Source organism: Hydra vulgaris, chromosome 05 (assembly GCF_038396675.1).
Source record: "Hydra vulgaris chromosome 05, alternate assembly HydraT2T_AEP".
In the NCBI taxonomy this organism is placed as follows: Eukaryota; Metazoa; Cnidaria; class Hydrozoa; order Anthoathecata; family Hydridae; genus Hydra; species Hydra vulgaris.
In genome coordinates, this window is record NC_088924.1 from 32,999,156 (window position 1) to 33,016,376 (window position 17,221).

Genomic DNA, 17,221 nt, shown 5'->3' on the forward strand with positions numbered 1-17,221 from the left:
TATAATTATTATTATTTTGAAATCTTGATAAAATTCCTTGTTTAGCTTATTATTTATAATAGTTTTTAACAAATAGTTAAACTCTTGTAATGGAATCACAGGTTTAAGAAAAATAAAATCAAGTTCATCTTGCATGTTGTTTGTAATTAGATTATTTCAATTGTTGTGTTAATATCTGTAATACTTAAATAATTGATGGAAAACTTTAAAAAAGCTATTTCAAAAAAGACTAAACACTACGTGGGGCAAGTATTATCTTTAGAATAAAGGTGAGATTAAATTATTGTACATATATTTAAGAATGCTCAACACAAATTACAATAATCCAAATACACAAGAGCTGAGTGCAAAATAACCGCAAAAAGAGAAGAGCAAAGAGAAGAGAATTAAGCGCATGCCGCATGAGTTTAAACACTTTAATTCGCAAGCATGCGCAAGAAGCTAATCTGACTGTTGCGTTATCAAACTAACGCAACAATTTCTTTATTAAATATTTTTCGTCCCTTTCCTATACCCTGTATATATATATATATATATATATATATATATATATATATATATATATATATATATATATATATATATATATATATATATATATATATATATATATATATATATATATATATATATATATATATATATATATATTATATAGCGAAGTTTTTTGTTTTAAATTAGACATCTTAGTCTTGTTCCGAGCCGGTGCGAACAGGTATCAAATAAACTTGTAAGAACAATGCAGTAGCTAGTGGATCGGGAACCCTCCCAAAATAAATAACCCTCAATAGGGCCCCAAAATAATAAAAAAAAACTTTCATTTTTTGGTATTACAAAAAAAAAAAACTGCTTTTATTTTAAAAAAAGTTCTCTTAGATTCGCTTGGTCCCAACTAACCCTAATTTAGGGGCGTTGGGGTGCCTAACAATAGCACTGCGTAAGAAGAATAGCTACCTAAAACAAAATTTTATTGATTTTCAACATATTTTTGTTAAAAAATGTAGTTAATATATTAAATATATAAGATGTAACAAAATAACATTTTTGTATTTTACAAAAAGCCAAAGTTATTTTGTTCTATCTCCTTAAGAGGATGGGAAAATAAGGGCGTTAGCGTAATTTTTATAAGTTTTTTTTATTTAAAAATAAACAACGAAACAATCATTAAGCTAAAGAAAAACTATAATTCCCAAATAATTTTTTCAATTTAGCAGCAAACAAACTCAAACTTTGACATCGATTTTCTCAGTTTGCAAAATCATGGACTTATAACAAGATAATTCTAACGTCGCGAGTTGACAGGATATATAGACTTCAAAAAATTGGCAACGTGTTTCTCTTCAGCATTACTTTTCATATGTTTTTATTTATCAGATTTGATTTTACAGGAGTGGTCTGTTTTTCTTACGTGTTCATTTAAATGCTACCAGCAAACAAAAATTAAAAAAAAAAAAAAAAAAAAAAGGAGGAAAAACCAAGTTTACCTTTTTATTTTTTTAAAACCAAATTTGTAAAAAATTTAAATCTGTAGTTAATTTTTTAAAAAAAAATCTAAAACTGTAGTTAATTTTGTTTTAAAAAATCTAAAACTGTAGTTAGTTTTGTTTTAAAAAATCTAAAACTGTAGTTAATTTTGTTTTAAAAAATCTAAAACTGTAGTTAGTTTTAAAAAAAAAAATCTAAAACTGTAGTTAATTTTGTTTTAAAAAATCTAAAACTGTAGTTAATTTTGTTTAAAAAAAATCAACATGAAAACTTTCTTTATTTTTTTTTGGTTGATATTCGATAACGTTTAAATGAACAGCTGGGAAAAACGTAGTTTCAATGTTTTATACAAAACGATACGTTTTATACAAAGACTTTTTTTGTTTTGATGTTTTATTTTACTTTTAACGTCTTTACTTCAGCCAATTTTTTCCATTTTATTTATAGCATTATTTTTTGTCTGACGGCAGTCAAGGCAATTCAAATCTAAAAAAATGACAAATATGTTATTTAAAAAAAATAGTACGCTGCTGTTAATAATGATTAACATCATATTGCTTTTACCATCATATTATTCTACATTTTACTGAATTTCAGACATGCTTTATACGCTTAATAACCATATTTCCATTCAAATTCTGATTCTGATGCCTTTAGCCCCCTTAATCTTCATTTCTACCCCCACCCCCCCTCAACTTTCCTGACCAACCTACACCACTATTTATTATAATATTACAACAACGCCTCTTATTGAAATTTTTTTTTATCTCTCATCAATTTTTTATCTTTTCACTCCTTATTTATTTACAAAATTAATAGGCAAAATTGATAAGAAAAAATATTTTTTTGTTATATGTATAAAATAACATCACTGATTTGTGTAAAAGTGTTAAAAGAAAATAATCACTGCGGGGAAGATCAAGCTAAATTGAGGTATCAATTTGAGTTAAAAATGTATTAAAATAAACATTGTCTTTTTTGCTATGGCTGATAAAATACCCAAGGACGTATTAGCTGAAATTACTGAAGCTTTTAACGAGGTATACCAAAAAAAAGTTCATTAATTTTTTTAATATACGATTTGTTGATACTTTATGTGTAAATACGACATTTTAATACTTTAATTAATCCTAATTTGAAAATATTGCTTAGTAATTTCATTAAGTCTTTATTTTCCTACTTGAGATCATTTTAATAGGATACATGCAATATGTGTTTATATTTAAAAAAAAGCTGTTTAAATGTTCTTAATAATGTTGGATGACCTTTTTTTTTAACTAGCCATAGTTTAGCACTACGCACCTAACTTTTTCTACATATGTTTTCTGAACAGTTACTCCTCAGACACAGTTGTAAAAATCAAAACAAAGCCTATATATAGTTTTAATATTTGTAAATATTAAATATATTGTTAAATATTAAAAGTATTTTAGTTTAGAATTTTGAAAGACTTTTAGTAAATTTATTTTAACTTGTTTTTTATTTCCATAAATAAAATTTTTTTATTGTAATAATTATTACAAAAAAATGTATAAAAAAATGTTTAAAATGTTTTGTATATATTAAAAAAAAATTATTTACAAAAAGATAAATATTACAAAAAAGTTATTAAAAAAAAAAAAAAAAAAAAAAAATACTTATATAAGTATAGTGTAAAACTTGTAGAATAATATTTGTATGATACATTTTTTTCATTTTTCAAACAATACATTGTTTACAATAAAAGGTGTAGTAGGTGTACATACATTTATTGAATGTTACATTATATTCATTCAATCCTCTCTTTCTTCTGTTTGAGTTATATATAAACATAGGTTTGAAAATAAAAAACTTTATTTGAAATTCAAGTAAAAAAAAAAAAAAAATTCCCTAAATTATGTTTACAAAAAAAATGAAAAATAAATAAAAAATATCAAAAAAGAATAAAAAACTTCACTTTGGTAAGAAATTTAAATACACTATTTTTTAAATAAACCAAATATGACCATTAAATAAACTAAGTATACATTTTCACAAGAAAAAAAAGAAAAGCCAATTTTCTGTTTATTTTGCAATAATAAATGCCCTTCTTACAAGTAATATCTATGTAAGAAGCAATATCTACACATTGATGTTATTATTTATGCTTCTGAAATAGCCTAAATATGGCTATTTCAGAAGCATTAATGATATCATCAATGATGTTTTATGCACAACTAAATCTGCATTTGTATAATACAAAATTTTATACTAAATAAAATAGCTCACATATAATGACAGTTATATATGAGCTGTTTGAAAGTTGTTTCTTTCTTTTAACTGTTGCAGCTGATCCATTGCCAGGTCTAGACTTTTTTGGTGGTTGGATCCAGGATGTAATATGGATGTAATAAACTATGCCTTCCTTGAAGTACTGAATTTGTATCTGCTTAGCATGCTTCAAACTTTGACTGATTGGAAATTGAGTAGGGTTGGTATTTTTTCCCCTTAATAAATAACATGATTTCTTGTCTCTTCTTTGTACTTGTTTGATTACCTTTTCATCAGCTATGTTGATAGGAGCCCATGTGGGTTTAACATGCTCAAAGTGAGGCCTTACAAATATGCTGTAAAGAGTTTTAAACATTAAAATGTTATCTTTGAGTTCTATTGATGGAAGCTAGTACTGTACTCTCGAGTCCTTGATACAAGTGGGAGAGGGGTGGCAATAAAAGAGTGGGTGGAAATTTTAGTCCAGATCTAATAAATGTGGGGGGGGGGTGGGATTTTTTAATGTTACAAATTAAGTATTATTTTAAAAAAATTTCAGTTTATAAATCCAAAGTGTTTTTTACAAAACACTCATAAAACTATTTAAATCTAGCGTGGCTTGTGAACAAATGCACATTTTTTAACAGCTGTTTTATAATAATTTCAATAGGATTTAATATGCTAACATAAGTTTTATACTTTGATAAGAAATAGATTAAAAGCTCATTTTTGACAAATCGAGATTTGCTTGGTCAGCGATTTTTAAAGCCTGTTTACACTAAAAGTTTTTGTTTTTATCAGTGACTAAAATAATTATTTTCTAATTTTTAATTCCATTTTTTACTGATTTTTTTTCTTTTTAATAACAAATAAAAATTAATAAATGGAGGGGGGGGGGGATCTTAATAACCGTGGGGTTGGAAATTTTCCAAAAATGAATAAACATCCCCCTTTTATTAGGGACTCGAGAGTAACAGCTTTGACTGCTACATATTTAGATTTGGCTGACTATTTTAGATGGTTTGTTCTTAAAATTCAAAGGGCTCTTGGTTGGTAGACATTTAGTATGTGCTGCTATTATCTTGCTTTTGTATGCTAAATTTGTGATCATGGATGGTTATTTTAGATGATTTTTTGATTTTTAATGCTTTGCATTTGTTTATATTTAACTCCATTGTCCATGTATCCACCCAATGTCAAATTGATTTTTTTTGTGTTTATTAGTTTGCTTTAATCTAGAAGGAATGCTTTGAGCCAGTTTGGTAATTTACTTTTGAAACCAATTTGAAACTTAACTAGGAAACAAATTTGACAATTAGCGCTTTATGAGCAACTTTATTGAAAGCTAAAATTCAGATATTTTATGATTAAGTAAAAGCCATGATCCATTGGTGTAATGTATATTGTCTCAAGTAAATTTTTAACACATGACTTTTGACTGAGGAAGCCATATTGATGCTAAGAAATTAGGTTGTACTCAATTAGGTGACTCATGTTTTTTTTAATAATTTTTCCATGATTTAACAATTTGCCAAAAACTGAGCTTCATTAGGATTAGATTGTTCAATCTTGCATACCTTGTCAGTTCAGCTTGGTAATGTGAATATGTTCTTTTGGTCAACAAGAGAAAGTAAACTCAAACTGTTCATAAAGATATTTTGCTCTCTCAAAAAACTTTGTTCTATCCATACCTTTTTTCTCCAAGTATTGGATATATGCGCACACATATACACACACACATATATATACATACATATATATATATATATATATATATATATATATATATATATATATATATATATATATATATACACATTCATATATATATATATATATATATATATATATATATATATATATATATATATATATATATATATATACATATATATATATACACATTCATATATATATATATATATATATATATATATATATATATATATATATATATATATATATGAATGTGTATATATATATGTATATATATATATATATATATATATACATATATATATATATATACATATATATATATACACATTCATATATATATATATATATGAATGTGTATATATATATATGTATATATATATATATATATATATATATATATATATATATATATATATATATATATATATATATATATATATATATATATATATATTAGAACTTTGTATATTATTGTTTTACACAGTTAATAAATTAGAACTTTGTATATTATTTTCCTATTAGTATTTAATATTAATTTTCAATAATTATCAGAATTATTATTAAATTTTAATTTTTGATTTAGCTTACTTTATTTGGAGAATAAGTTTTTTTAAATTTGGAATTTTAATTTTATGAGCATATGGGAATACCGCGTTTGACGGAACCCCACAGGGCTAGTTTACACCCTGTATATATATATATATATATATATATATATATATATATATATATATACCAGGTCTACTAGCATGAAGTGAGCGTCGAGTTACAAATGTATCGATAGAGAACATTTGTTGTGAATGGGCCTTAATTTTTTTTTAATTTTGTTGCTATGACATCTGTCAAACATATTTAGTAAACATCAAGTCATTGTATAAACAACATCACATTTTTTAATCGTGTTAAAAATGTCGAATTATGTACCAGAAAATATTGATTTGCGGAAAGCACTAATTTTTTGTTTTCTTTTGAAGAAAAGTGCTGCAGAATCGCATGGAATGCTTGTCGAAACTTATGGTGATCATGCTCTATCGGAAGCAACATGCAAAAGATGGTTTCAGCGGTTCAGAGATAATGATTTTGATGTGCGAAATGAAGAGTGTGGAAGACCACCAAAAAAGTTTGAAGACACAGAATTGCAAGCAATACTGGATGAAGATGACACTTTAAGTCAAAAATAAATGACAGAAATGTTAAATGTTTTACAACCAGCAATTTCTGACCGTTTAAAAGCTATGGGAAAGATCCAAAAGTGCGGGAAATGGGTGCCACATGAATTGAATGACAGGCACCCATTTTATATATATATATATATATATATATATATATATATATATATATATATATATATATATATATATATAAATTATATATATATATTAAATTTTATATATATATATTTGAACACAATGATCATGGGTAAATCCAGTTTTTTTATATATATATATATATAAAAAAACTGGATTTACGCAAATGATCATGGGTAAATCCAGGAGAAGCATCAACATCGACTGCAAAGCCTGATTGGTTTGGAAAAAAGACAATGCTCTGTGTTTGGTGGGACCAGAAGAATTTGAACCATGCGTTGATTGAAAAATGACCAGAATGGGCCAGAAGACACGGAAAGGTAATTTTGTTGCATGATAATTCTCCGAGTCATACAGTAAAAGCGGTCAAGGAAACGATAGCATCACTTGGCTGGGAAGAGTTACCTCACCCGCCGTATTCACCAGACTTGGCTCCTTCCGACTACCATTTGTTTTCATTGATAGGACATGCATTGAATGAGCAACACTCTAATTCCTACGAAGAAGTCGAAAAATGGGTCTCCGAATGGTTTGCTTCAAAAACGAGTTTTATTGGCAGGGTATCCACAAATTTCCAGAAAGGTGGTCAAAATGTGTAGAAAGCAATGGCAAATACTTTGAATAAAATATTTTTTACTTTTCCAATAGAAAATAGTGTTTTATTTTGAAAAAAAACACGCTCATTTCATACTTATAGACCTGGTATATATATATATATATATATATATATATATATATATATATATATATATATATATATATATATATATATATATATATATATATATATATATATATATATATAAAAGCAGTAATAGTATAAATAATAAAAATGATATGAAATGATCTTTTAAATATATATTTAGTATTTACTAGTGCAAATTTTATATGAAACATAATATTTTAGATTGATGTCAATAAAAATGGCAGTATTTCTACCAAGGAATTAGGAAGTTGTTTTGCAAAGCTTGGAGAAAATGTTCCTGGATATAGGCTACGTGAAATAGTGCAACAAGTTGATAAAGATAAAAATGGGACAATTGAGCTACAAGAATTTATTGAAGTATATTCAAATATTTTTTCTCCCTCTATATATATATTTTTTTTTTAGGTCGGGGTGTACACTCAGATTTTTGGTCAGTCGCCAGATGAGCGAATGAAAGTAACCAGTTCCTTAATTTTGGTTGCCTGCCAACTTTTTGAGTTGCCTGTCGCTATTTTTTATAAAAATTTTTGCTTTTAGCGGATTTCTTGCATATTCTAGTCATTTTTTATTATAGGGCTAAGTTTAGTATAGAAATAATTTGCGAAAATGTATAGTAGTATTGTAAACTATTGATAACATTCACTTTTCTATTTTTAGATTTTCTGATTTTTACACATTCTGATCAGTCACGGACAGGAAAGGCGTGCTATTGCACTCTACTCCTGACCACGCATTTATTATTTTTTTGCTACTGAAAACTTTTGAAAAATGTGCTAAATAAAGTATAAGGTAATAAAGCGAGAAATTGCTTTAAAAGATTGTTTACTATAAAAAACATTTAAATTATCGAAAGATATTGTTAAACTGTATTTTTTAAGATGAATATAAATGTTTTTAAAAAACTTTGTGCAATTGATTTTATAAACAACCATAAATCCAATTTTTTAAATTTAACAGTCGAAAACATAACAAAGTTATTATTTTTTTAAATTGTTTTTAAATTTTTTTGTTATACTATGTAAACTTACTAATAAAAGTTGTTTACACTAAGCTAAACGCTTTCAAATAAAATTTTAAAATGCCATTAAATTTGCATAGAATTTTTGAAAAAACTTTTATTTCAAAAGTATTTTTTTAATGATGAATGTAATATTTTAAAACAATTTGTATTCTTAATTTATTAAACAACGATGACAACAAAGCGTTTCAATAAACTTTTTTTATAAATACTTTTTGATAATTTAAATAAAATTAGTTTTTTAATAAACGATAATTAGATTTAAAAGAGTTCAACTAATATTATAAAAACATTAGAAAAGATCTAAGTTTTATAGTTCATTTTTCATAATAAAGACATTGATTTTGCTTTATATAAGTTTATTTTAACCATTTTAAGTCTAAAATTTATACTATTTATATGATAGTGTTATAGAATATATATGAAAGAAATAAAAGCTCTGAAAGAGTGTGAAAGTGCACAATAATATATATATATATATATATATATATATATATATATATATATATATATATATATATATATATATATATATATATATATATATATATATATATATATATATATATATATATATATATATATATATATATATATATTCAGTTCGAACTTTATCGTATTATCGACTTAATCGTACAGGGTTAAGCCAATAATATGATAAAGTTCAACTGGAATTTAAAAAAAAAAATATGCTGGGTTTAGCTTTCAAATAGAAGAAAAATATCATTTTTAATTAGAATTTATACTGCATAAATTAAAATTGAAGTGCATCACGCACTTCAATTTTAATTTATATATTTATTATATATATATATATATATATATATATATATATTTATTATATATATATATATATATATTATAAATATGTATATATATTTATTAATATAACTTCTTTATTTTAACAATATGCAATACGAATATAACTTCTTTATTTAACAATATGCAAACTCTACTGTTCAAACATATTTTGACTTTTATTAAAAATACTTTCTATAAAATCAACTTATAATTTTCTCCCTCGTAAGTTCTACAGATGACCGCAATTTTTTACTCTCGTAATGAAACTAGCATGCGTTATTTGTTGCACCCAGAAGGTCGTTTATGGGCATGTTTCACGTGCACAGAGCCATTGCTCCCGCTTCATCACAAGGCCTGTATATATATATATATATACGCTACTGTGATCAAAAAGTAAGGTGAATTTTTAATTTAAACTTCCCGCCTTATTCGAATCGTCCAATCTTTTTTATTTTTAAGTTGGTAGGAATGTCATTAACATTTGCGCCAAATTACATGTCAAACTCATAATTTTTTTTTTTTTTTGTTTACGCTTGTTTCTGAAGTACCAAAAGTGCATTCGGCGATTTTCACGATGTCTAATTTTGTTGAGCAAAGAAGTGCTATTAAGTTTTGTTTGCGGAATGATATTTCTGCTGCTGAAACGTATCGAATGTTGCAAAAGGCCTTCGGTGAAGAGACTATGTCTTAAAAAAAATGTTTACAAGTGGTACAAAGACTTCAAAGAAGGCCGAGAACGTGTTGATGACTTGGAACGCTCCGGACGACCATCGACTTCGATTGATGATCGCCACATCAACAAAATCAAAGAATTGGTGCTTGCAAATCGGTTAACCATTCGAGACCTTGTTGTCATGGTTGGAATATCATTTGGGTTGGTACAAGCGATTTTGAAGGATCATTTGGGCCTCAGAAGACTCAAATCACGTTTGGTGCCGAAATTTCTCAATTTCTTTGAAAAAGAGCGTCGCGTTAAAACGTGTGAAGCAATGCTTTCTGACTATCAAGACGTCTACAAACAAATTATTACTGGCGATGAGACTTGGGTCTACGCATACGACCCTGAAACAACCGACCAATCGAGTGAATACCGTGAAAAAGGCGAGCCGAGACCGAAGCAACCACGTCAAAGTCGCTCAAAAATCAAGGTCATGTTGACTGTTTTCTTTGATTATTGTGGTGTCGTGCACTACGAATTCCTTCCAACTGGCCAAACTGTCAGCAAGGAATATTATTTAAGCATTATGCGACATTTGCGTGAAGCTATTCGCAAAAAGAGACCGGAATTATGGGCCAATAACTCTTGGATTTTGCACCACGATAATGCGCCTTTGCACACAGAACTGGTTCTTCGTGAGTTTTTTGCCAAAAACTCTACCCATGTTGCTCCACAACCACCGTATTCGCCCGACTTAGCACCGTGTGACTTCTGGCTGTTCCCAAAGCTCAAGAGACCACTCCCGGGAAATCGTTTTGAGTCCATTGAAGAGATCCAACGTGAATCGGCACGCGCATTGAAGGCTATCCCTACCGAGGACTTTTCGGCATGCTTCGAAGACTGGAAAAAACGTTGGCAAAAGTACATTGGGGCCGGGGGGGATTATTTTGAGGGGGACGATACAGATTTGCAAGAATAAATAAAGATTTTTCATTTTATAAAAAAATTCACCTTACTTTTTGATCACAGTAGTATATATATATATATATATATATATATATATATATATATATATATATATATATATATATATATATATATATATATATACTATTTATTTTGTTTTTACATATTTAATGTAGTATCCTTAATAAAGATTATAAACAATTTATAGATAGATTTTATCAGTTACCAATAAGATATTTGAAAACTTGATTTATGCTCTTAAACGTAGGAGGTCAAAAGAATTTTACAAGATATTGAATTAAGAAGAAACAAAAAATTTGTGAAAAGAATTCTCTTAAACAAAACCACTTTTCCCTCTTTATTAGAAAAAAGTTTTTAATTTCCTTTCGCTTATCTTTCTAATCGTCTACTAATTCATTACGTAAAACACAAGTCTCTCCATCATAGATTATCTATGATAATCTATGAGGAGAGACTTATATTTTACGTAATGAATTAGTTAGTAAACGATTAGAAAACAACTATAAAATAAAAATTGCAAAACTATTTTACAGTCATTTAAAACTAACTTTTACACTCAATGTTTTTCTATTTTGAATTTCTTCAAAACTAAAATTAAATTTTTGTATTATTCTATTAAAATTAGAATATTTTTTTATAAAACAATTTGTTTCTTTAAAAAATTCTCAATTGCGGTTAAGTTCTTTTTTTTACAACCTAATATTTTCTGAATAAACGTAATATAAGCGATGTTAAAAGATTTAAATATTCAAACAAAAAAGTTTTCACCTAATTGAATAAGAAGTGACCAGGGCGTTGGCCCCAGTTTAAAATGAGACTTTATGCAAACCTGGTTCTAGCAAAAAAAATTTTAAACGTCTTCGCTTTCAACAAGGCTGCAAGCAATCACTAATTAGAGTTGGAAGTTACTGGAAGAGAAAAGATAAAGATTGTAGAGCAAGATAATGGTTGACAGACGACTTAAAGGATTGCAAATTATATTAATCAGGAAAGCAAGATGAAGGAAGCGAATTCCAAAGAACTGATGTTAGAGGAAAAAAACTAGACGAATAAGAGTTTTTGGAGCACTTAGGAACAGTCACAGAAAAGGATGAGACTTAATTGAATGACAAGTAACACGAGAATGAATTTTAGTAGATGGCACAAGAGACGCTAGCTCTTTAGAGCAGTGCCCATTATAGTGTTTGTAGAAAAGAGAAAGAGAAGCAACGTTACAACGATGTGATAATGGTTGGAGGTTGGCTGCAAGAGCAGGTCTGACTATGTTTAAAATGTATTTTTGCACCTTGTCTAAAAGAGAAAGGGCATCATTAGAAGATCCGCCCTAGATATGGCAACAGTATTCCATACAAGGCAGGATTTGAGATTTATAGAGATAGAGAATATAGAGATCGATAAAGAGATGCAACCTTAGCAGATGCTAATTTTTTAACGGATTTGATATATGGTTTCCAAGAAAGATCGGAAGTAAGAGTTATTCCTAGAAAGTGAAGGGTAGTTGACTCATCGAATACATTAGTGTTCATAAATATAGGAAGATCTAAATTATTGTGATAACAAATGGCTGAAAAAAATTGAGTTTTATCTGAATTAAAGTGAACCAGCCAGTGTGAGCCCCATGCTGTAGCAGAAGTGAGATCCTTTTCAAGCTCAAATGCCCCCTCCAAGCAATCAAAGAGTGTTAGCTTCTTATCATGACAAGAATAAATGGTACTATCATCAGTGAACAATGCCACCTTAGATGTGAGAATATCTGGAAGATTGTTAATGTGAGTTAAAAAGAGTGTAGGGCCAAGGATTGAAGCTTGAGGAACCCCTGAAGATACAGAATAAGAAGAAGAGTGCTGTCCATCGAGGACACATTTTATACTATGATTGGAAAGGAAGGATTCAATAATCTTAAAGATATTACCAGATACACCGTAAAAAGAAATCTTATGGAGAAGACCAGCATGCTAAACTTTATCAAAAGCTTTAGAAATGCCAAGAGCGATGGTCTTAACCATAATACAGAAGCTGCAATGATTCTAATGTCAAGCAATGGATCAACCTGTTTGACGGCTATATCAGGTAGAACGCATCTAGTCGAATCAAGAGATGATGAAAAGTTCTTTGCAAACAATTCAGCTTTGTCTTTAGGAGAGGTGACAAAGTCTGAACCATACAATAGAGGTGGAATTACAGATTTGCCCTTATTATTGATACTAATAAAAATTCTCCAGAAGTCGCGAGAGCCTAACTTTTGTGATGAGATATGAGATTTCATGACCTGAGAATAGCAATCTTTGGTGTTGCACAAAACCTTTTACAATAGTTTCTAGTAGTAACAAACAGACATCTGTTTTCTGGAGAATTATTTTGCTGATAAATATGAAAGTAATGGTTTCGATTGGCAATTGCAGCAGCACAATGTGAGGAAAACCATGGAGAAGAGTGAGGCTTGACCTAGAATCGTCGATTGGGAATAAAAGATTCCATGCCAGCCTGAATCCACGAAGTTAAGTAAGAAGCACATTTGTTGATAGGAAGATGAAAGATTTCTACCCAAGGGCCATCATGGAAAGAATCCCAATCAGTTTTAAGGTAGTTGTACGAGGTTTGATGATAGAGGGATTCAGATGATGAAGAAGAATGAGATAAAAGTCTTAGAGAGATTAAACTTTGATCAGAAGCACCTAAGGGTAAATGTGGAGAAACTGAGCACTGACTAGAATCTGAAACAAGACATAAGTCGAGTAGAGAAGGTAAATGATTCGAGTTGTCTGGAAAGCGAGTTGGAAAGTTGATTATTTAAATTAGGGATTGAGAAAGGTAAAAGTTGTGGGCTTTAATGCCTGCAGAGTCACTGACACTAAAGCCAAGCCATTCAGTGTGATTAGCATTAAAGTCACCAACAACAACAATATAGGCTGATGGATAAAGAAAGAGGGCTTGGTCAATATGATCAGAAATAACATCAAAAAGAGTGCAGTCTTGAGATGAAGGAGAGCGTTATAGAACAAAGATAAAGGTGATAGAGTGAAGTGGTGCTAAACAAAAGCATATGAAAGAATAGTCTGTGGATTCAAACCTAGTTTCACGACAAATGGGTGAACTCTTACAAATGTAAATCTCCAAGCCAAGCATGTGACTATTGGAGTCTTTACAAATTAAAGGAAGATAACCATTAACACTAAGATCACAAGATGAGACAGCTGAACTCAAATTAGTCTCACAAAGAGCAAGTAGGTCTGGTAAACTTTGCAAGAGATAAGACTCCACATATGAAAAGTTACTTTTAAGACCACGAATATTAGTGAATGATAGGTTTAGAGAACTTGGTGATGATGATGGTTTTTTGTGTTTTATAGTTTTGTGGTACTTTATTCATTTTTAAATTTGTTGAAGAACTTGACTCAAAGCATAGATAGTACTCAGGGCACTGTTTAATAGCCCAAGCAATTGCCTCATTACTATTAATAAACCCTAAGCTGTAACAATGGGCTTCAATTGTGGCCTCCGCAATGCACACCAAAAGTACAAACAGGGACACCATCCATGTGCAACATGGCACTGTTAATACTTTGATATTTTTCAACTGTTGATGGAATCAGCCTCTCTGAGAGCTACCACAGAGTTCGGGAAACCTGACTACCAGCCGGCCTCAGAACCATAAAACTGAGTTTTAGAGCTGTATCCTTGAGTCAGGAAGATCCAGCATAAAACTGGAAACAATATATTAAAAATACATCTGCGCCAGCCCAATTGTTGAAGAAGGGGTGCGAGGCTGGTCAACAGATAGAATCTGTTTACCCCTTTAAACTTGCATCAAATAACTCCTCTAGCATTCTTGAAAAATTTTAAAACTAAATTTGTACTTAAACGGTTTCTGTGTTTATTTAAACAACAAGAAAAACTTCATATTAAAGGACCTTTTTTTTTTTTTACGTTTTTTATGGCAAATATTTTTTTTTTCCCAAAAAAACGCTGATATTCGGCAATTCATACTTTATAATTTATAAATCAATTTTATTATAAATTTAAAAAATGTGGTTTGACAAGTCTTCAACCTCTAACTATAACTGCTTTTTATTGCAATTATAAAAAAGTGCCTAATTATGAAAATGGAACTAGTTTGTATTGTTTATCTAAAATTGCAACTGTCTGTTCCAATTCTTTAATTTCAAAGTACAAACCTTAAAACTGGTGCGCTTTAAGTAATGGAATAATGATCAAACCACTGCACAACTGCCTCATAATTTGATTTGTTGATATTATTTTTTGCAAATTAATTATCTTTAGATCATAATATTTCACTTAAACTAGAAAGCAAACTAATTTTTACTGACTATTTATCAAACTAAAAAGTTAGCTGTTTTAATGCACTAAAAAGTTATTTGAATATTTTTATTGAACTAAAAAGTTAGTTGAAATTTTATTAACCATTTTTTTGTTAGGAGTCTTAGTTTTTTTAATTTTGGTCGCAATACTAATATTTGCTATTTAAATTATTTTGAATTTATTTTTTATTTCTCATTTTAGTTTAATTTCAATTTAAATCAGTTTATAAATCAATAATTTTTGATATTTACTTTATTTTTAATTTACTTAAAATTTAAGTAAAATACAAGCAAACTTTAACTTACTTAAAATAAAGTATTATGAAAATAGTAACTTAAAGGTAAAGTTTCTTTCATTTACGGTTTTTATCTTTCTAATGTTTATATTTTAATAAACATTTCTTTTTTAGTTATATTGCAGTGTCACTACTAAGGGTGTATTTGGGCAATGGACTTCTAAAATAGTAGCACCCAAAGATTTAACTAAAGTTGGTGGTACATCTGAAGCATCAGCTGATGGTACAGCTCACAGTTCGTCTCATGCAGAGGAAATTGCATTCAAAGACTGGATTAACTCAGAACTTAAAAATGATATTGATTGTAAAACATTGTTACCAATCAAATCTGCAGATGAATTATTTGAAAAACTAAGTAATGGTATTATCTTCTGGTAAGTCTTAGTATTTTATTACTTTTTATTATCAATTTTTTTACATGCAGCTAGACTATCTATAGGATGCAACCAGTGTTATGTTATTGCTTTATATTTAGTTAGTGTTTTTATATTGTTGTTTTTAAAAATTTACATTGTTTTATTAAGTTAAGTATTAAACAGTTATACAAAAAGGGGTCCTATCATCTTTGGAAACTAAAAATCCCCTGAAAAGTTCCTTGGAGGTGCAATACTATAGGTATTGGGTATTACTTTAAAGTAAAAATTAAAATTTTTAAATTATGTCTGCAGAAGAAAGTTACATTTAAAGTTTTATTTCAGAAATATGTTTCCACTGTCAAAAGTCACAGAAAAAACTTATTTAAACCTTAAATGTTACAAATATCACAGACCATTATCCCTAAGGGTCAAAATTAGTTTTAAATGAAGAATTTTTATGCATATTCCAATACTAATATAAAAAAAAAAAAAAAAAAAATGAAATTAAGATTTCATTCTTGAGCATGGCATTCTTTGACACAACTTTTTTTAAAAAGATGTTTATATATTTGTAAATATATACACTGAATAACAAATTAGCCTAAACCAATCCAAATTATTATTTACTCAATTAAACCAATCCAAATTATTATTTATTTAATTAAACCAATCCAAATTTGAGAGAATAATATGTAAAAAGATATTCTAACAGCTATAAGTAATAACAAGTAATCAAACATACTGTTGATATCAATAACGCAACTCAGAAGTTTGCCACCATTTTCAGAATGAGGTTGCCTTTTATACCTTTCTGAGTGGATCTTGAATTTGGTATGCATCAATTCAATGACTTGCTCACTGAAAACTTTTAGCCCAGTTTCATTTTTTCAGCAAACTCCTTAATGTGATGAAAAATGAATGTGCTTAGTAACTGAAATTCCAAGAGCTAGGCAAGATTTCTGGAATTCTGTGACAGAATCCTACCTCCAAGGTCATTCTAAAGAAAGCTCTTTTGACAGATTGAAACTTTCTGAAGCAATCAACAAAAGGCATTGCACAAATCAAATAATAAATAATAAAATTTATATAATAAATAATAAATGCACAATGTTTTGAGGTAAGTCTCTGAAGAATGGCAACATTATTCAACAGTTTTTTGTTTTCATTTTCATTCAACTTTCCCCTATGATTTTCTTGAATTTGAAGGTGCAAGATTGAAGTGAGCATTCTTGTACTAGATCCTATATTTCAAAGAGTTTCTTGAAAAGATGTTTAAAGATTCAAAAACATATTAATAAAAACAAAAACAACAATTTTATTTATTTTAATAAATTTTAAAT

At 28.2% G+C, this 17,221-nt stretch overlaps 1 protein-coding gene across 1 annotated transcript in view; it reads left to right on the top strand.

Moving 5' to 3' along the window:
- Window positions 1–2,349: 2,349 nt before the first annotated feature.
- LOC100203602 (plastin-3) overlaps window positions 2,350–17,221 on the top strand; it is a 61,463-nt gene continuing 46,591 nt past the window's right edge. The window contains exons 1-3 of the mRNA XM_065797948.1: window positions 2,350–2,525; window positions 7,648–7,803; window positions 15,640–15,899. Of these exons, the coding sequence (XP_065654020.1) occupies window positions 2,469–2,525; window positions 7,648–7,803; window positions 15,640–15,899 (473 nt within the window). The 5' untranslated portion in view covers window positions 2,350–2,468. The remainder of the gene's footprint in view (window positions 2,526–7,647; window positions 7,804–15,639; window positions 15,900–17,221) is intronic.